General features: G+C 47.8%; 1 protein-coding gene across 47 annotated transcripts in view; it reads left to right on the top strand.

Moving 5' to 3' along the window:
- Window positions 1-21,551, top strand: part of LOC100880436 (uncharacterized) — a 55,497-nt gene that overhangs the window by 20,077 nt on the left and 13,869 nt on the right. For 2 of the 47 annotated variants that reach the window (XM_076539560.1, XM_076539540.1), the window contains one exon: window positions 15,604-15,977. The exons of 14 other annotated variants lie outside the window; for them this stretch is intronic. In XM_076539560.1, coding sequence (XP_076395675.1) covers window positions 15,604-15,911 — 308 coding nt within the window. In that variant the 3' untranslated portion in view covers window positions 15,912-15,977. Of the gene's footprint in view, window positions 1-135; window positions 1,555-1,606; window positions 1,780-2,166; window positions 2,915-3,313; window positions 3,582-3,911; window positions 5,154-5,473; window positions 5,935-6,142; window positions 6,677-7,335; window positions 8,310-8,597; window positions 9,018-9,515; window positions 9,943-10,139; window positions 10,585-10,863; window positions 11,352-11,966; window positions 12,504-12,911; window positions 13,191-13,470; window positions 13,927-14,317; window positions 14,432-15,003; window positions 15,302-15,603; window positions 15,978-16,223; window positions 16,706-16,870; window positions 17,268-17,446; window positions 17,932-18,054; window positions 18,436-18,547; window positions 18,666-18,825; window positions 19,534-19,643; window positions 19,797-20,195; window positions 20,687-20,900; window positions 21,265-21,551 lie in introns of those variants that run through there. 31 more of the 47 variants (XM_076539559.1, XM_076539531.1, XM_076539516.1 and 28 more) reach the window with 30 other exon arrangements.

Below are 21,551 nucleotides of genomic sequence, written 5' to 3'. Positions count from 1 at the left end.
TTTAAGGCAAATAGAGTAACGTTATGTGGGTGGGTGATTTCCGGGGATAAAGGGGAGATTTATTAATGGCGGTTTTCGACTGTTCGAAGGAGAAAGGAAAACCCGTATGTAAAAAGCCTCCGTGTATGCTTACAGCGAGCCCTATGATGGAGGGTGTCTCTGCCAGCGAGCTGAGATTTCGGTGTGTCATGTGTGGACGTGGATATAGGTCACGATCCTCTCTGACGCGACACTCCAGGTACGAGTGCGGAGGACTCGGGTCCAGGTACACTTTCACGTGCACCCTCTGCGGAAAGTACTTCTGTCGACCGGATCACCTAAAGCAGCACATCCTCAATATTCACGGTGGATCGGTCGCCAAATAGCTTTCGTTTCCTTTTCTTCTGTTCTCTTTCTTACGCACGGTTAGAAAATCGCGATATTCGTTCGACGATACTATTACCGAATCGATTTCGTTCTTTGCTTCTTTCGTCCTACGAATTCTATGATATCGAAAAGATCGCGAAACGCAGGAAATTTGAGTTTTTATTTTCCGTATCGTCGTAACGATTACAGAGACACGATTGCAGAGTTCGTCGTAAAAAGCGTTAACGTTTCTACTTCGAACGCTGTTTGAACGAGCTTTGAACAAGCTTTGAACGAGGAGCAATTGTTATCCAAAGGAATACCAAAGGGAACTTTTGTGATAGAACTTGAATCGAGCGTACAATAACGTCAATTGTTACTAGCGGCATAATGTTTATTTTTGATCGTGTAATATTTATTGCGGGGTATATTTTCTTTTTAAATTATTATATCGAGCGCATACGCGAGTCTCGCGGAGACGCCGTTGTTTCTTCGTCTAAGAAGACTATAATGATTATCAAAATCGTTGCTATATAATCGTTAATTATGTATAATACGTAGACGGTATAAAGGGAGCGGTGTTACGAATTCTTTAATTACGCTTTGTGTAATACTATTTTTTCACGTAACCAGAAAATTTAATAGTCGGATATACTATCGAATGTTACTAACTGGCGTATTTCGTTTATTCGATTGTTCGTAAATCGCATTTAACAATTTCGGAAGGCTACGCGAAATGCCGTTTATAGGCTAGGGGTTAACGGAACGAGACCGGTACGCGATGCGTGAATGCGCGTACTCACGAAACTGCCAAATCAATTGATCGACGAATGCCAAATGAATAATATTCCTATTTTTCTAGCCTAAATAATAACTATTCGTAAGCGATTCTGTACGGTTACACGATTACGCGATTACGCGATTACGCGATTACTGACGGGGTAATAAGCGTTACGTTGTAGTAAAACCAGTCGACCAAGAAATTTCAGCGTTTTCAGTAGCGGAGTCGGTGTCGAGACACACGCGCTCGACGGATCGGTAACGTTATTGTTTTTAGCTGTGTCGCGTCGTGTCGTGGCGCATGTAAAAAAAAAATTTCGATAAATGTTGTTCATATCGTTATCGTTCGGCGATAAACTTTACTAGTTGTTGCTGGAGCGATTTTACAAATTTTTACGAAATGTAAATAAAGGAAGATTTTTCGAAAATTGCCGGCGCGTTTGGTTTTGTTGTCGATTTCCATCATCGTTTCTGTTCGTAGATTGTTCACGATCGAGGGACGAAGAGAGCAAGAAGATCGGAGAACGGAATCGCCGACGGCTTTGGGATTCGAGCACATCAGTTTCCAATCGGAAACCGAAGCGTCAGAATTATTTCTCGTTCGGTTACGTTTGCTTCGATGCGCGAATCGTAGCTTAACGGTAACTGATACATGTTTTTCTTTGTTGCAGAATTATCGCGCACGTTTAGCGAGAAAGAAAGTAATCGCGCATCCGTAGGTCTTTGATATTCGCTAAACTTGTACCGTTCTCTGCTGATAGAACACGCGTCGGTCCCTTCGAAACGCCCCGTTACGTTGGTAACCGTAAATAGCGTCTATAAAAGTATACGTATTAACTAGCTTCGTCTTAGGCATCGATGCGACAGCGACAACGTCGACGGTGATGGAGATCGAAGGAGCGGATCGATAACGCAGGGAGAGTCGAGCATAAAATTCGCGAGGGCTGTGCAACTCCTACCGTCTCGAACCGTATCGAGCTATATAAAAGGCGTGTAGGTAATAAAACCTTGTATACACCGAAAATTGCTTTTGTGTTACAGTTTCGGTTCGAGAGTACAACGTCGGAGAATATCGATGCAACTTCTGCAACTGTCCTTACTCCTCGCCGAGTCATTTGAAGCGGCATCTGACTAGGGGTTGTTTCATGGATCCGTCTTTCCCGATCGAGGAAAGGCACACGATGAATCGAATGGAGTCGAGGAACCATGTTTGTCCAAAGTGCTCGCAGGGTTATAAGAACAAACGAACTTTGGACGCTCATTTGAGGACCGCTTGCGGTCGAGAACCAAAGTTTCTTTGCCCTTATTGCGGTTTGAGGAGCAAGCACGCGCCAAACATTTACACGCACATCAGACGAAGGCACAAAGGCGAAGATTCGTTTTTGATCGTCGATCAGGATCGACGTTGATAGCTAGCCAGTTATTCTTCGAAATTATTTCATCGTCCGTTATAATGATCATTTTTTTCGAAAGGAGCACTGGCAGGAAATCTCTCATGATCCCTGTCGCGCGCGCGCGAGCGATACGCGTTACTGCTATTTTGCGAATTACCGTTGTCGTTTTACCCGTGCCAAAAGATTTTACCTTTTTTTTTTCTTCTTGTTTTTCTATCGTAATTAATCGAACGAATAATTCGTATTGCTAATACGAACGACGACCGCCGACCCTCGCCGAATCGAACATTTTTTCGTAGTCATCGTAAACGGACGTTGAAACAACGTTCGCGATCGATTCTGTACGAGCGTTTTTATATTGGATTTTTATACGGAATAAATCAAATTTACGCTCACTTGATACGACGTTAATTTTTTTCTTCTCTTTTTCTCTTTCTTTCTTTCCGTACGTATTATCGGTACGTTTCTTTCCGCTCGTTTTCTCGCGATCGTCCAGCTGCCGGATACGAAAAGTTTGCGAAGACGCGTCACGCGTACGATTTGTCGAGTATTTCTTCGATCCGAACGACGAAAGAAGTTGAAACATGGCGTTGTCGCACTCGGTGGTAGGTAACTTTCGTCGTAAAAGTATTTTTTTCTTTTTTTTTCTAATTTCTTTTCCTCGAAGTAAGCGAATTTCCGCATGAATTTGAAAGAAAATTTCACGATGAATCGTAAAGAAAGAGAAAGATGTTTAAGTTGTCACGGAATCACAGCGACAGAGTTTAACGCGCGTCTTTTCAATTTTGTTTCAGAATGGCAAATCGAAGTGGAAGACTACAAAGACCAAACTATGATGAACGGATATTATTTTGGAACGCAGGATAGTATTGCTCCTGTAAATGTAAAATACCACGATGAATCTAAAGAATATCCTTGCGATGCTTGTCCCAAAAGTTTTGGATGTTATCGTAGTTTAAAGTCTCACAAGGCAAACGATTGCGGTAAAACATACACCTGTACAACGTGCGGCAAAACTTTCAACTATCGTGCGAGCTATTGCCGGCATAGAAAGCGTTGCGTGTAAGTTTAACACTTAACCTACGAGACGTCCCGTTGTAACAAGGCTTTTATTATCGTCGTATACAGCCGTTACGGTCGCACCGGTCGAAACAACGAAAGTCGAACGTGTTACGATTAAGAGGAAATCGAATAGGAGACACGAGGGTTTATAACGTTTCGTTACTGTTCGATTATGAAACGATGCCGTTTACTCGCTTCGCGTTTGCGAGGAGGATCACGTTCGTTTTCACGTCGTGCGCCGCGTTACATGTCGTATTAGGATAATTTTTATCGATAAATACCTTCCCAGCTGTGCAGTGTTTAATCGAGTGATTTTAACCGATGTTTCAGGAAGCTCGAAACTTTATCAGGATTCTGAACAGTCGAAACGGAAGTACGTGTGCGAGTATTGCTGCAAGCCGTTCACGCATTCGAGATTTCTCAGCAAACATCGAAATAATTATTGTTACTTCAATCCCCGATCGATGTTTTACAAGACGAAGCCGTTGAAACCGTACATCTGTGTTCTGTGTGGAGCCAATTACAGCAAAGTGTCGTCGCTTAAATCGCACGTTCGTTTCGATTGCGGGAAAACTCAAAAATGCGAAATTTGCGGCAAAACATTCTTGCACAGCAGTAGTCTGCGAAAACATAGATTGCAATGCTCCGTTTGATCGGCACCGATCGACCGAGCAGATCCGTCAACTTAAATATATATCGTTTTTCTCCGATTTCGACCAACGACGAATCCTCGATCCATTATATGCAAGCATATTATAATTTCGTCGCGAAAGTACGCGTTTCGTTTCTTTTCTTTTAAATTCTTAACTTCGGAAATGTTACGTCGTGTCCACGTCGTGTCCACGTCGTGTCCGAGAAAAGATCAGTTTATTTTAGTTTCGTTTTCGTTACACCTTTAATCGTTTCTACGCTAGTTCCGTACTGTTCCTTTCGTTTCTTTTCGTTCGTTTAACCGTTTCTACGTAATAGGAGATCGATGGAATCGATAGATTTATTCGTTTCGTTTGATAACGATCATTCGAAACCGAGAGAGACGCGTTGAAATTCCTCTTTTTTCTTTCTCTTTAATCGTTAATCGTTAATCGTTAATCGTTAATCGTTAATCGTCGATCGTTCGTTAAGCTAAGTCGATATTGCGAGGAACGTATCGTGAACGATGTACGGTAAATATTCATGCATTACCGGCCATAGGTTTAATCGCGCGATACAAAAATTCCATCACCCGCTAAAAACTTGAACGACGCGTTCGAAATGTTTGAGCGACGGTGTATTTCGCTGGTAATAAGACCGTTCGAAAATCGATCGCAATAGTTAAAATTCGATACAATCGAGAATAATTGCCATCGAGAAAATGCGATGGTTAACGATATACCTGTGCTCGTTCGTTAATACGTATCGTTTTATGTTTTTACCGCGTGAGCGAACCGCGTCGCGCGATCAAAGCTACGAGCGGTTGTCTACGTACACTCATAATAATCATATACATATATATATACAGAAACACATATAATGCGTAGAGGTTGTACAGATTACTTGTTTGTACGCGAAGAAATAAAGAAAAGAAAGATTGCACACGCGAGTTGAATTGATCTCCGTTCTTCTCCGATCCTTTCACGACATAATTTTCCCTCGTTGAGTCGACGGTTGAGAATCGTTGAACGTCGAACGATGGTCGAACGATGATCGATCGACGAGTCCTTCCGTAGATTTCGCGATCGTCGGAGAGCAGATTGTTTAAAAACGGTCGCGAGCAGTAAACGCGGCGGATAGCGACGAGTTGTTCGTTCGCGTCGAAAAGAGCGAGGCGCACGAAAATTCGAGAACGCGATCCGCTTTGTTCGATAAGGACCGAAAGGATACAACTGACAAACGATTACTGCCTAATGTTTCAGAGCTTTTCACGGACACGATACGAGGGGAGGACCGTAAAAGAAAGTATAACTGCAAGTACTGTGGCAAGGATTTCACCTTTTCCGGTCATTTGAGAAGCCATCAGAAGAGCTTTTGCTATTGGAATCCGAGATCCACGTGCCATCAGTTACAAAAGAATAGACCGTTCTCGTGCGGTCAGTGCGGTGCTTGTTACTCGAAACAATCGCATCTGATTTTCCACGTTAGACACGAGTGCGGCAGAACGCAGAAATGTCCCGTATGCGGAAAAACGTTTCTTCACAGTAGCAGTTTGCGGAAGCATCGGCTGAGGCCTCCTTGTAATTTTCAAATTTGCTAGAACGAATCGAATCGTCGTTGCAGCGTACGTACGAAATGCTTGGTCGCAACCTCTTTCTTCGCCGTTCGTTTCCCTCTTGTAATTTATTCGAGAAATAATTAAACGTTATCGATTATCCTCGTACATCGTCGTTGTCCTTTCGGCGTCGTCGCGGAAATGCGCTACTTCTCGCTTTCAGGTAAGATACTCGAAACGTGCTTGGAACGTTGCGGATGCGCTCATCTTTCACCGAACGTAACGCGTTAGTTTCCACAGGTTCTGTAATAGGGGTTAGCTTCGACGAAACGTAACGCGTTGTTGCCTTTACTAACGCGTTACTCGGTGTTTTCAGATCGATCGTCCCTGGTGGAGCGCTTGGAAAACGAAAACGGCAGAAAAATACAACGTGAAGCGGAGAAAAGCCGAAAAGGACAGAAAAGTTATCGAAGATGCGTCTCTGGTAGCGGCTCCTGTTGCGGCCTAATAATATTGATTCGATGAGTACGTTGGAGACTTCACGGCTTCAAAGATATATTCTGCTTCGCGAAAGAAGCGATAAATGTTGGATTTCGTCGTTGAAAATGTATCGAATTTGTACATACTGTTTTGTTCCGCAGATTCGTCGCGATACATCAATTACACGCACACCCACGCAAACAACTGGAACAATGCCGTGAAAACGACTAGTTACACGATTTCATGGAATAAAGTTTAACGATGCGTGCGCTGTACCCGAGCTCGAACGTCGGAGTAGTTTTTCTGTTTTCTTTTTACGAACATTTACTGGAACGACCTAATTCGTCGACTACTTATCCTTGCTAGATTTTCGCCTTTTTTCGCGTGGGAAACACTATCCAGGCGTATACGATTTTCCAAATATTTTTCATCGTTTTTAGGGAAAGGATCCTCCAAGTAGTTCTCTTCGTCATCGTCTCCCGAATGTTGTATCGATGCATCTGCGTGCATCGGTACACGGCGATAAAACTTCGATGTCTTCGTCCTAGCAAGGACACGATACATTTATAAAAGACTCCGTTAAAGAAAAGTGTGGAAATCGACTGGTTCGCTAACAGCGGCGCGTTAATTACGGTACCCCGCGAACGAAGAAATTAACATTTTTTTCCTTTTTTAATATCGAAACAATATTTCTCGACTGTTCCAGTTGCTTCTAAAGTGAAAATTTTTCGACATCGATATCCCGTGAACCGTGAAAAACGTATCTCTGCTACCTAGATAGTGCTTTACTCTCGGCCCTGTCGAAACGGCGAAGGGTGTAAGTTTCATTTCTTCTGCACGACGTACGTTGAAGAAAGAAACGATAATTTTTGTTTTGTTTGGTGAAACGAAAGTTCGAAAGTTAGTTACGAGGGAAAGGCAAAGGGGAAAATGAGGGGGTTGGGGAGAGTTTACGATTAGAAGCAAAGTAGCTGAGCATGGATGAAAACGAGCACTCTGTATTATCTATCGAATGTCGTCGGTTCGTTGGTCTCGCGTCCCTTGCTTCTGCCACTAACCAACAACAACGATTCGATTGTTTTTTTCTAGATACGATGTACGGCCAGATACCTTCGTCGCTCGTACGTCCGGAAATGGTAACCACGGCTACTATACCGGTCGAAAGTTACCGACTCGGAAGGGACGCCGTCGGCAAAGAGGCAAAGGACGAGTCCTCCTTCCTGTACGTCGAAGCAGCCGGTTCGTGTCGTCGTCAGCCGATACCGTCCCAGACTTCCGTTCACTGGCCCGACAATCTTGCCGTTCAAAATTCCGCGACTAGGAAAAAGTTTTACTGTCCGAGATGCAACAGCGGCTACACCAGACTGTCCGATATGAAAACTCACTGTCAGTTCCAGTGCGGTAAGGAACCGCGGTATCAGTGTCCTTACTGCACGAAAAGAGCGAAATTCTCTTCGAACATGTACGTTCACGTGCGACGGATGCACAAGGACGAAAAGTTGCAAATAATCGACCTGTACAAACAGTTGTCCAGAATTCGCTATTAAAATCGGGCCGTTTTCGTTCCGTCGAAAAATGCGAACGATCAGGAGGGACGAAGAAAATGAACGAGTCGCGGAAGACGACGACGAAGAAGAAAGTGAAAACGTGTCGATGAGGAGGCGGAGAAGAAAGGCGGAGAAGGAAGAATAAGAAGACAACTGGGCAAGCGTCGCGCGTGTCGAACGCGTTTCATCGTTAGATAACTTTGTCGAGTAACTCGAGTTATCTTTCTTTGTATTTTGTCCGAGCGTGCAAGTTTTTCCGATAGCCAGCGGGTTTAGCGGCGATCGCGCGACGTCCTTTCGGTCCTCGAGATCGCGTAAAATTCCGATTCAGAGTTTCGGCAGCGTAGTGCTCCTCCGGGCAGACGCGTTACGATCGTTTCTCGAACAGAGTCGAGGTTCGGCTTCGGAAGCCGTTATCATCGTCGATGTGTACCTTGTTCCTTCATATTATATTTGTTACCCGTTGATCTACTCTGAATAAAGATTTGCCAAAACTGTTGGCTGCATCCCCGGAAACATGTTACGTTATTTGCGTCTGGTTCCTCCCTTTCTTTCTCGTAATTTTTCTTGATCGCGCGGCATGATCGCGTCGTTAGAATTCTCTAAAGTACTGTATCTAAGCTGGATCGCCTCGGCGAGGCGCGACGACGAGTTTCGTTATCGAAGGAACATTCGTTTTTATCGAGAGTTTTCGTTAGGCGAGATCGGTTTAAGGAAAGAAAAGTCGTGGTGCTAAGTAGTCGTCGTCGTCGTAGCGGTTCTTTCGTCGGCTCGTGTACTGACTAAGCGATTCAATTTTTTCAGGTTTCAAACGATTCGCCGCGTCGAGAACGTTATCGAATACGGGAGAACAAGGCAGACATTACGGGACTACTTTCGTACCGAACATCACCAGGTATCCTTGCGGCAATTGCACGAGCGTATTCGGACAGAAACGAAGTCTACTCACGCATTTGAGATACGAGTGCGGTCAGCCGCCGCGGTTCAAGTGTCCATACTGTGATTTAATTTCTAAGAAGACGTCCAACATACAGAAGCACATACGCCGGAAACACGAGGGCAACGCCGTCTACGTCGAGGACATTTATCGATTACCGTACTTGGCCGTTTGACCACGGTACGACTCTTACCGTGGACGATCGCGGCTCCTCGCCTTTTGCCCTACCGTGTCTGCTTGATCGTTATTATCGATTGGCTTTCAAATAAATACGATGCTTAAAACTATGTTCCGACGATTTTTATTTCAACGGAATCGTTCCGTCGCGATCTCGAAGCTCGAAACGACGAAGATCGTTTCGCGGTGGAAAGAGAAGAAGCCCTAGGGGACGCGCGGGTGAGTCGGTTTCTCGTTCGCGAGCGTATCTCTGTCTCCGTCAGTGGTGTCGGTGTCGGCGCATCGAACGCGTTCAACTTTCCGGATCCTGGAAGAGACGAGAACGGGCAGAAATCCGTCGAGATAATCGTCCGTTGGAAGTTCGAAAGGGAGAGAAACGAAACCGAGAAGAGCTCGTGCACGCGATTACGCGATTATCTACTCTCGTTCGATCGACGCGCTAGAACTCGAAAACAAATTTTTTTTATTTAGCATTTTCTTTTTTTTTCTTTTTTTTTTCTTTTTCTTTATTCTCAAGTACGCTCGAGGCGTGAAGCAGTAGGAATTCGTCGACGGATCGCGATACATTCTGAAACGTAGCGTTTTGCAATGCTTTCTTTTGTTCGCAGACGATCCTTTTTACTTCGAACGTCTAATGGGCGAACGGGGGGACGTCGCGTCCAAGTCCTTCGCTTTTCAACACGTTCACGACGTCAAGTTCCCCTGTCCGAATTGTAGCAGCGTCTTCAATCGGAAGAACAACCTGCAGAAGCACCTGAAGTACGAATGTGGCCAGTTGCCGAGGTTCAAGTGTCCTTACTGCGAGTACCGTTCGAAGAAAACGTCCAACGTTCGCGCGCATGTCCGGTCCATTCACTTCGGTTGCAACGTTTACGTGATCGATCTTAACGCGAGTTGCGTTTAATTGTACGTTCGAATGTTTCGTGTTCTCCCTTGGAAACGGACAACGCGTCCAATTACGTTTCGCGCCTTCGTTTCGACGCACGTTTTGTACGTAACATTTGAGAAATAAAGTTTCGATTCAACCTGCCTGAACATGCGATGCGTGTGTTTGAGGGAAAAGTATAAGCGAAAGAGGAGAAGGGAGGAGAAGGAGGAGGAGGAGGAGGAGGAGGTGGTGGAGGAGGAGGAGAGGGTGATAGAAAGAAAGAGAGCAAGGGGGAGAGAGAGAGAGAGAATGCGAGTTCGTCGAGTCTTCAGGACCCTGACGAGTACCAAACGTTTTCTTGCAGATCTGGAGCACCTGGGCGGCTTCAAGATACCGTGCCACGCGTTGCCGAGGCAGTCGGAATTTCAAGAGCGGAACGAGGGCAGATTTCCTTGTCCGAAATGCACGAGCAGTTTCAACCGGAAGAACAATCTTTACACGCATTTAAAGTTCGAATGCGGCCAGCTGCCGAGATTCGGTTGTCCTTACTGTCATTACGCGTCCAAGAAGTCGTCCAACATTCGCGCGCACGTTCGCCGAAAGCATCGCGAGTACAAAGTGAGCGTGATCGACGTATCGCGCGAACCGCTTTACGGCTCGTTGGCGGAACACGCGAACTCGATCGAGACCGGGCAAGCGTTTTGATCTGCTCGAAATTTCGCGTCGCGCCTCGCGAACACCGATGTTTTGCGCAAAACTCCGTATTGTCGAAAGTTTCGTTGATTGAATAAAACGAGCGATTATCAAGATGCACGTGTGCACGACTCGTCGTCTCTTTATTTGATATATATACATATATATCCTATTCATCATCGGAAGATGACGGTGGTCCGTGGTCGAACGACGGGGCGCGTGTCTCGCGCGTACGACACACGGTTCGGATATCGACAACCGAAGAGGCTTTCGCGCCAGCCCTCCCTGCGTTCACATATCCCTTCTAGCCACACAATCTGTGTTCGTTCGCAGGGATCTCGGCAATACGAGCAACACTCATTTACGGGGGTATCGTGTTTTTGTTTGTGTTGCAGGCGCGTGTAATTACTACGTGTTCGGCGGAGCGACGGCGACGACTCACTCGTCGTTGCAAAACTTTGCTCTTCAACGGCGACGCGATCACAAGCCGGCGATTCTTCCCTCCGATTCGTCGGCGTCGACGTCGGCGACGATGCTCGTTCGAAAGTTCCCCTGCGATAATTGCAACAGCGTGTTCAGCCGGAAAGGTGGATTGACCTACCACCAGAAGTTCGAGTGCGGCCAGAAACCGCGATTTAATTGTCCGTACTGCGTTTATCGCGCCAAACACATCTCGAACGCTCGCAGACACGTTCGCAAGTGCCATCCGGGAAGAGAAGTGTATACCGTCGATCTCTGTCAACTGCAGCAGTAGCGACGGTGCCGTCGCTGTCCCGAGATCGCTCCCACGGAAGATTCCTCGTTCTCGAAAACGCTATCGTTCCTCTTGCCGCTCCTCCTTCTCCCCCGTCTTCTCCGTCTCCTCCGTCTCCTCCGTCTCCTCCCGCGAACAATCGAGGCGAACGTTTTCTTCGTCGAATCGCTTATTATTATTCGCGTTTCGTACGATTCGTCGCTAAAACACGTCGTTGTTAAAATTTTAATAACGTCGACGAGCATCGGATTATACGCCTACGCTGTGGACACGAGAGAGAGAGAGAGAGAGAGAGAGCGAGAGAGCGAGAGGGGGTACGTTGCTTAAAATTCTTCCCCGTCTTTCGCTTTTCCGATTATTCTGTTACTCGATTTTTCGCCGGAACGCGCGAACGTATTCGATGTACTGCTTGCTCCTTGGACGCGATAACGTTTCGACGTATCTCTCCCTTTTCTTTTTCAAAATATACCAACTTTCGATCGATTCTATAATCGAATCTATCCGATCCGTTGAACGTTCCGTGTCTCCGTGTCTCCGTGTCCCGTTTTTCCGTCGTTGTTCGCCTCGAACGATCGAACGTTGCTCTCGCGGGTCGTTTACCGATCGAACTCGGCAGAGAGAACACGGAAAGGAGGAAAAAACTAAAAGAAAACTAAAAGAAAAGCGACGAGCGTCGCGCAAGCGCTCGGCGCGGTGCGAGCAAACACGATGTTTGACGAATCGCCTGTAACTTTTCTGTTTCAGAATTTTTTCTGCCGGGGGATTTCACGTTCCCGTCGGCCGTCGCATCCGGATATCGGAGTATTTCGAAAGCCGGCGTTCTTCCCGTTCCCGTTCCCGTTAACCTCCTCGGCACGACTGGCGAGAAGCAAAAATTTCCATGTCCGACTTGTCCGAGCGTGTTCAGTCATAAGAACAATCTCTACTATCATTGCAAGTTCGAGTGTGGTCAGTTGCCGCGATTTAACTGTCCATACTGTACTTACAGGACGAAGCACGTGTCGAACGTGCGAGCTCACGTGCGTAGAAAGCATCCCGGTAACAACGTGTACGCTATCGACGTCTGTAAGATATTGAAAGGATAATTGCGCGTTTCTTCGTTCGGCGACGAAGAAAATTCGATCGAGAAAAAAAAATGAAAGTTACGCGCAGACTCGCTCTCGTGTCTTCGTACGAGAGAAAAGCTCGAAATTGTATTCGCGCAGCGAACATTATCGACTATAAGCGACATTGTACTTGTACGAAAATGTAATAAACGTGAGAAATGAAATTTTACACGAATTCGCATAGCGATCAATGCAGAGAACTCGATCCTTGCATCGTATTCCGTTTTTCTTTTTCTTTCTGCTCAACTTTTTATCACTTCTTGTCTCTTACTTTCTTTTACTCGATATTTTTCACTTTCTCTTTATTCGAACCGAGCCGACGTACGTTTTGCTTTGCCAAATATTCTTTCTCGTTCATCCCGTTTATCCCGTATTTCCCTGATTTTGTCGCGCGCGTCGCTTCGTAAACGCGCGAAATCGCGAGACACGTAGATCCCTGTTCGGTCTCCGCATCGAGAGGCGAACGTTCGCGAGCTACCCGGTTCGATGTTTGAAAACGGGGGAAAAATATAGAAAGAACTCGAAGGAACGCGAAGGAACGTAAAAGAAAATTAACCGTAAGAAACGTGTATGAATTTTCCAGAAGAGCTACCGAAATGGATCGACGAACGCGGCTGGAATCGGACGGTTCATAAAGTGACTCACCTCTGTCCGAAGTGCGGCAGGTCTTTCAACTGGCGCTACAATCTACAGCATCATTTGAAGTACGCGTGCGGACAGTCGCCGCGATTCAACTGCCCCTATTGTCCTTACAGGACCAAACACACGTCCAACGTTAGAGCCCACGTGCGTAGAAAGCATCCGGAGAGAGAAGTCTACGTCATCGATCTAATGAGCGTGCAACACTGAAGACGAGCCCGGAGTTTGTTTCTTTTTTTCGACACCTCTGAAACTTTTCTCTTCCTTTCCTTTCGAGCGCTACGCGATCGAAAGCGCGTTCGATAACGCGTTCGATGCACTTATTCGCGCATGGGGGTGGGTTTCGTCGTTCGCCGTTCGCTGTTCGCCGGACAAAACGATGCGGAAAGAAAAACGGACCTCGCGTTACGACTAAACGATCGGTCGATTCGCGCGGATCTACTTTGTAAACGGTAACGATTCGAGCGGATTGTGAAAGAGGAATGATCTGTGCTTTTTTCCAGAGACGAACGACTGCTTTGTACGGTATCGAGGGCAGGAGAAGGTTCGTTGGTCTTTCTCGAGCCTCGCCGAAGCGAACGAATTTTCACGAACCAAGGACGGAGTCGAACAAGCCGCAAAGTACCCGTGCGGAAATTGTCGAAGCGTGTTCAACAGGAAGCAGAATCTTCGATATCATTGGAAGTTCGAGTGTGGACAATCGCCGAGATTCAATTGCCCTTATTGCGTCTACCGAACGAGACATCCTTCGAACGTGCGAGCTCACGTGCGCAGAATTCATCCTGGCAATCCAGTCTACGCGATAGACATTAGCGAAACCGTACAAATCGCACGTTTCTCCTAATCTTCCTTCCTTTCCCCCCTTCTCTTTTCTCCTTTCCCCTTTCGTCGAATCTTTTCGTAATCGCGTTGCTTCTTCTTTCACCCGTTGCCGCACTTTAATATACTAATTCGTCAAATTGTGTTTCTCTCTATCTCTCTCCTCTTTCTCTCTCTCTCTCTCTCTCTCTCTCTACATATATATATCTCAATTATATATATATATATATAGTATATATATATCTGTCGTAATCGTTGAAATTAGCTAAGCCAAGAAAGAGAAAAAAGCGCATGTGTCGTATGCGATCCGACTAGGAAATTAAAGTTCGTTTTGTATGTATAGTTAGGCGTATGTAGATACGTAGATGTATGTGGTTCGTTTCGGAGAGCGGTGTCGGAGGTTAAAGCGATCGAGCGTCGAGCCTGAGAACGAAAATAAAGGCGAAAGCGCGAGCGAAAAATGGGATGCGGGGCGAGCGATCGACCTGGCCGAATAGGAAGTCATCATTTGGTTCACCTTTCTGTTCGCAGGTGTTCATCGGGCGATATCGCATCCGTGTTATCATCGTCTCCCTCATGGGCAGCATCGCGACTACGAAATCGTTCGACACGAGCAAAAGAAGATTTATCCTTGTCAGAAATGCGGTAACACGTTCACGCGAAAGAATAACTTGTACAATCACCTGAAATTCCAGTGCGGGCAATTGCCGAGATTCAATTGTCCTTATTGCTCGTATCGCACGAGGCACTCGTCGAATGTCAGGTCTCACGTGCGTCGAATGCATCCCGATCAAAAGGTGTACGTGCTCGACGTGCGCGTCAAGCAAGATTATTATCAAATGTAACGAGCGTCGTTTATTCTCCGCGGATCCCCGTAACCGCGTAACGACGGTTACGAAAATGTACTCGGCGATCTTAGGGAGAGCGGTTCTCGTTCGACGTCCCGACCTCACGGTTCGTCTTCGAAAGTAAATCTTTCCTTCGGGTCGCGCCGCGACGTTGCATCGATTTTTATAACATTGTCGAAAGCAGAAACTATTGAATAAAACGTATATTGGTCACTGGTAAAAGGCTGTCGATTATTTTCATAGGATACGCGATATCGCGGCCGACGAATGCCGTCTCCTTCCCTGTGTCGGCGGCAACGCGACGACGACGAGAGAGCGGTTGGAAAATTCGATAAACTGGCCAATCAGCTAGACTCCGTTTCGTTGCAGATACAACGTCGTTCAGCGTGTTCGGAATCAACGTCGGTATCGGAGCTGGCCGATCGAAAAGCGTCGGGAAAATCTACGGGCAAGTGGCGTTCGGTCGTTTAGACGATAACGTTAAGACGAAGAAGTTCCCGTGTCCTAACTGCGCCTGTGCCTACAGCCAGAAATCTTCGCTGAACCGACATCTGACGTACGAGTGCGGCCAGGAACCGCGGTTCAAGTGTCCGCATTGCGAGTATCGATGCAAGAAATCGGCCAACGTCTACGAACACGTTCGGAGAAGGCACAAGAATTGTCAGGTGTACGCGATCGACGTTCTCAAGTATACCGGCCGTGCCGAAAATGCGCGATAGAGAAAAAGAGGGAACATGCGAGACGGACACGATCAACGTTGCATGTCGAAAGTGTAAATAAAGCGATCTGCTCGTCGTTAAGGTGTCGTCGTTTGTCGTTTATTTCGTCTCCCGTACACCTTTGAACTCGCTCGATCGAGCGTGTCGTCGCGAGCGTCGTCGCGAGCGTCGTCGCCGGTCATCGCGTCCTACCGTATACGCGAGATCAGACGATATCGTTGCGTACAGTTGTGTGAATCTTCTTTTGCAGGCGCGGTCTCGCCCGACGTTTGCGTGGTGTGGAAGGTACACGAGTCGAACGATCAACGGATGTCCAACGCTGCCGGTCCCGTCGTCTACGCCACTAATAAAAAGTTCCTCTGCTCGAACTCTTGCGGCAGCTCGTTTACTCATCGCGGTTCTTTGACCAGGCATCTGCGTTACGAGTGCCGACAGAATCCACGTTTCAAATGTCCGTGTTGCGACTTCCGCTCGAGATGGACGTCCGACGTTTACAGACACGTGCGACGAAAGCATCAGGGCAGCGTGGTTCGTTGCATCGACATCGGAAGAAATTAACCCTTTCTCCGTCTCTGTTTGTATCCGCTGGAAAAACAGGCTTTAAATAAATTCTTTGTCCTCGTATTGGTGCGGTGTCGGCTTTTCTTTCGTCTTTTTCATCGTTTTTTTTTTTCGTTCGTTTTTGCAGGCGAGCCAGCGTCGTCGTCGTCCGAACCGTTTTGTTCGTTCGCGTCGGGAAAACGGTTCAGACGCTGTCCACGGTGTTGGTAGCTCGCAGGGAGTCTCTACGAGTCGAAGAACGGGGTTCGACGATTTTCCGATACTCTTCGATACGGGATAATACGATAAGGGTTCTGTGTTTGTTTTCAGATCCGTTGGGATTCGCGAACGCTCGCGACGAGAAATCACGGATATTCGACGATAACCTAACCGGCAGAAAGAAGTTTCCTTGTCCAAAGTGTTCGAAGGTGTTTGTCTGGAAGCGCACGTTGATGAGTCATACGCGTAACGAGTGCGGCGTAGAACCGCGTTTCCGGTGTCCCTATTGCGAGTATCGCGGCAAGTGGAAGGGGAACGTGTTGAGACACGTCAAGAGCGTTCACAAGGACTACAGCATCTACATTTTGAACGACGGACCGTCCGCCAATTACCTCGAATAAATCTCTTCTTTTCTCCCTTTTCTCTTTTTCTTCGTCTTTCTTTTTCGCTGTCTCCTTATCGCGACACCGTTTTCGCGATTCGTTCTCAGTTTTTCGACTTTGGTTCGAGTCGAGGGCCAGGACGCGAATGCAAACTGTTTCATTCGTTTCGACGATAACGGAAGAATTTTGTACGCAATGTATCGATAATAAAGCGGTAAACATTCGAAAAGGGTTATTTACTCCGTGCGCGGTACGCAATGCGGCGCGTAAACGAACGAACGAGTGAACGATAGAACGAACGAACGAACGAGCGAGCGAGCGAGCAAACGAGCGACTAATCGTTAGAAGAAAATTGCGTTTGTTCATTTGTTTCAGATTCGGAAGGAAGGCGGTGGTGGTTGTTCGGGAGCGAGGTGACATGGAAGCCAGAGATGAAGGCTAGAAAAACGCGGATCGGCGTTTACGTCTGTCCGAATCCGAACTGCGCCAAGTCGTTTAATTGGAAAGGGAATCTGAATAGGCATCTGAGATACGAGTGTGGTCTCCAGCCACGCTTTAAGTGTCCGTATTGCGAGTATCGTTGTAAAGTTAAGGGAGACGTGAGCAAGCATATCACGAGAAGGCATCACGGTTCGGTGGTATACGTCGTGGACTTGTGTAACGCCTCCTCGTCCTCGATTCTGCGGTCAACGATGGCCGGTTGATCGAGCCCTCCCGAATCTCAAGCTTTTGTACCGATCTTCGAACGAAATACAGACTGTTCTTCCCTTTACTGGCCGCCACTCATTGCACGATGCGTACGACGCGACGAATCGAACGTTCGAATATCGGACTCGGAATATTTCACTCGATCGTTCGCTTCTTCGTTTGTCACGGTGACGATGACGATGACGATAGTAGTCGCGAACAGTTTGAAGGATGTCTGACAGCGAACGATGCATTCTTTTTCAGGGCAGAAGGAACCGTCGTTGATGGGGGCGATGTCGACGGGCCATCGGTTCGCCAACTGGTACGCGAGACCTAACAAGTTCGCCTGTCCGAATCCGAACTGTCGAAGCGTTTTCGCTTGGAAGAGGAACTTGACCAGTCACTTGCGTTACCAGTGCGGTCAGAAACCTAGATTCAAGTGTCCTTACTGCGATTACCTGTGCAAGGTAAAGGCGGACATACGAAAGCACATCAGGGTCAAGCACAAGAACAACGACGTCTACGTGATCGACATATTTCGATCGTGGGAGGTTCTTCGATAACGTATCGTTTCGTCGATCGCGGATAAATCGGTAGGCGCGAGCGACGATCCGAAACGAGAACGATCGCGTTAGGTTAATTTTTGCTGGTCGACGAGCGCGATTACGCACGGTACAGAGAAGATATTGGCAACAAGAAGAATCGACGAAAAAATGTATTCGCACGAATAAAATGTATTATTTCTGGTAGACGCGTCTGAAAATGGTTATCGCGCCCGATCGAGGGTAGGTTCTTTTCTTCCTCGTTACCCACCCGGCCGCGCTCTCGCCCGTACACTGCGCGCGAGTATCTTGCTGCCTTTTCTGTTTCAGCTTGCGCGGGCTTCGGCGCCTGGTGGAACGGCTCCAAGAGGTTCTGCTGTCCGAACTGTCCGAGCGGATTCACCAGAGAAACGAATCTACGGAGGCACGTGCGGTACGGATGTGGCCAGGGACCGAGGTTCAAGTGTCCGTACTGCGAGATGCGCTCGAAAGAGATCTCGAACGTGTACAGGCACATTAGGAGCAAGCATCGAGGAATGCGAGTGTTTCTCGTCGATGTCACTACCAATCGGCAATTTTACGCGCGAAAGAATTAACGGACGAGTTTATGTAACCGCGAGACCGGATCGTTTTCGATCGAATCGGAAAGCTGTGTTAGTCTGTAAGTCGAATCGACCTGTGCGCAATAAAGTTTGTTCGCTGTGGAGTCCATCGAAAGGGCTTTTCGACTTTTGCGTTCGCCTTTTCTTTTTCCGTTGGCGCTACGTATCGGATCGAAAGGAAGGAACGCGTTCCATCACGATATCCCGTTTTCTGATTGCAGGTACGATGGATATTCCGCGATCGTCCAGCTTCCCGAACGACGCACTGTCGACGGAACACGCCGGGCAATTCGGTTACTCCTGGATGGGAAAGAAGCCGTCCAATTCCGAAGACGACAGGTTAGTTTCCGTCGTTTCGTTTCCCCGCGTTAACCACTTCTCGAGAGCGCTAGGGGGATCGATAGGGGAGATCGATAGAGGATCGGTAGGGGAGGACGTCGACGGAAATGCTCGCGCGACGCGCGTTCGAACGGTGGAAAACTACACGTTTGTATTGCAGGATGGAAGAGAAAGAGCTCGTCCGGGAACAGTCCGTGTTGGTAAACGTCGATTCGACTTGCTTCGGAGCCGTCGCGGCAACGACCACCACCACCGCACCCCGACGTTTGATCGAGAGACATTTCCCGGAGACGATACCGCCGACCGAGAAAAAGTTTAATCCCGTCAGACAGTGCGTCAAGTGTTCGAGGAAAAAGTGCGTGAACGGGAAACGCGTTCGGAAAGAGACCAGATACTACTGTCCCGAATGCAACGTTGGATTGTGCGTCACCCCCTGTTTCCGTTTATATCATACCGCGATTTAATCCTGTCGAGCTGCTCTATCCGATCCGACCAAATTTCTCTAGCACGCGACAGCCGCGAGATTAACCGAGAAGTGGTTAACTCGAACGATCCCGCGAATCGATTCGTTAATCGGCCGTCTACGATGTGTGCACGTCAGGTACGCTTGTCCAAAGTGCGAGAGAAGTTATCGTCACTTGCATCACATGCAACGCCACTGCAGATACGAGTGCGGAAGACCACCGAGATTTCAGTGCCCTTACTGCGGGATGAGGAGCAAACAGTCCAACAACGTTTACAAGCACATACGCGCCAAACATCCGGGATGGAAGCTCGAGATCGTTATACTTCATCACGATTAGACGTTGTTTCTCCTTTTCTCGAATTTTATTTCGAATCGACAATAAAGTTGGAGAACCGATCGAAACGAGAGACGTTCCACGCATTTTCCCCCTGCCCCCGCTCTTAGATCCTTATATCCCGGTTCCGCGAGCACCGCGGACGATCTGTCTACTAACGCATCGAATGGTTTTGCAGGTCGAAAGGAAGCTCGCTGGACAGAGAGACGACGCCGAGGGAACGCGTACGGTAACAGGTGCATAATCTTCGGCAGTTTCTCGGGCGTACGGTGGTTCTTTCGCGGCGAATCGATCGATCACGGATTTTCTCACGTACCGCTTCAAGATGCCTGTAACCGCTTTACTTGTTTGTCCCTAACTCGAACAAACTGATCGTTGCGTCCTCGCTGCGCGCGTGTGTATGTGTGTGAGCCTGCAAGCACGATCTACTAGGAGCCTTTTCACGCAGCAGAAATCCACGTTTTGTCCCCGTTATCGTTGCCCATCGATATTCGCTCGACGATTACTCCTCGATGGCCGCGCGGTTCGAGTTCCCCTCGCGTTCGCGTCTCGTACACACCCTTTACCGTTGCTCGCGAATCGCGTCCAACGGACACGCCGCGGATGCCCGCCGATAGAACCGAGACGCGCGAGACGAGTCGAGAAAAGCGTTTCTCCGGTGGACGCGACGGTCGCTCGTCGACCAATCGATCGATTCCGACTAATCGTACGCTTCCGTTTTTGTTTTCAGCGTTGCTACAAATGTTGCCGCTACCTTGGTTCGAGGACAAGTATCCGGAACGGAGTTCGAGAAAGAGCAAAATCCGATTTCCGTGTCCACGTTGTCGAAAGAGTTACACGACCAAGAGCGCGGTGACGGCCCACTTCAAGTACGATTGCGGCAAACCGCCGCGCTTCGAGTGTCCGTATTGCGGCAAGTTGAGCAAGAAAAAATTCAACGTTCAGGATCACGTGCGACACAAGCATCCCTCGAAGCCGGTCATTTGCAACACGTTGTTCTAGGAGGAGGAGGAGGAGGAGGAGTGTGAGAGAGAGAGAGCGTGTTTACCGCGTGCCTTTCCGTTCGTCGACGATTCGCGATGGAGGAACGCGTTCGAACGCGTCGAACCAGTCGTCTGTGATAACGCGTCGTTCCCCAAGGGAGAAAAATTCACGAATGCCGAGAAGATGTCGCTTTCGTTTTGTTCGAAAAGAAATAAAGTGATATTTCCTAGAGAAAAAGTCCAGAGCGGATTCGCGCGCATCGCGACGTCTCTTCCTGACCTTCGACATTGCGCGTTCGTCCTGCCCTTTTGCATGATTCCTTGGTTGCGTGTGCCTTTGTGTACGCGACGTCGAGGCGAGAGTCGCGCGAGCCACGATGTTCGAGAGAGAGAGAGAGAGGAAACGGTTCGTTTACGACGACTAAGTGACTCTGATGCGATATATTTTGTAGGTGGCCGATTCGATGACGTTTACGTGACGCGCTCGGGCACAAGGGACACGTTGTACGACGCGTATACCGGCAAATTTCACTGTCCAACGTGTAACAACGGCTACGGCAGACGGGACACTATGTTGAGCCACTTTAGGTACGAGTGCGGCAAGGCGCCGAGATACAAGTGCCCTTACTGCGCGCTCTGCAGCAAGAAGACGTCCAACGTTTATCAACATATCAGGAGCATGCACAAGAAGAAACCGGTCACCCTCGTCAAGCTCTATTGAGAACGATCCGTTGTACGAATCGATACGATTTTTTTCCCTCCTTCTTTCTCCGTTCCCTCGTTCGAAAAATAAAGCCGATCAAGCAGAACAACAAACGTATACGCGTTCTCGTTTTGTTCGCTCCTCTGTCCTTCTCGCGATTTCTCGACGTTTCCTTTTCAGCGAGAGAATCGAGAACGCTAGCGACTCGGATCGTAAAGGTAACCCGACGCGCGAGAAGAGATCCGATCGATTATCCGGATCGCTCTGACGCTCGGAGAGGAGCGAGAATATCGGTTTATCTTTAATTCCCGGTTGGATCGCCTTCCCGAATAATCCGCGCGACGCCTCCGCTTCGCTGGAGAATACAGTCTCCGCTGTTCCACCTCTCTCTAACGGTCCA

Source organism: Megachile rotundata, chromosome 14 (assembly GCF_050947335.1).
Source record: "Megachile rotundata isolate GNS110a chromosome 14, iyMegRotu1, whole genome shotgun sequence".
Taxonomy (NCBI): domain Eukaryota; kingdom Metazoa; phylum Arthropoda; class Insecta; order Hymenoptera; family Megachilidae; genus Megachile; species Megachile rotundata.
The sequence above is the reverse complement of the archived record's forward strand: the minus strand, read 5'-3'. Positions and strand labels throughout refer to the sequence as shown.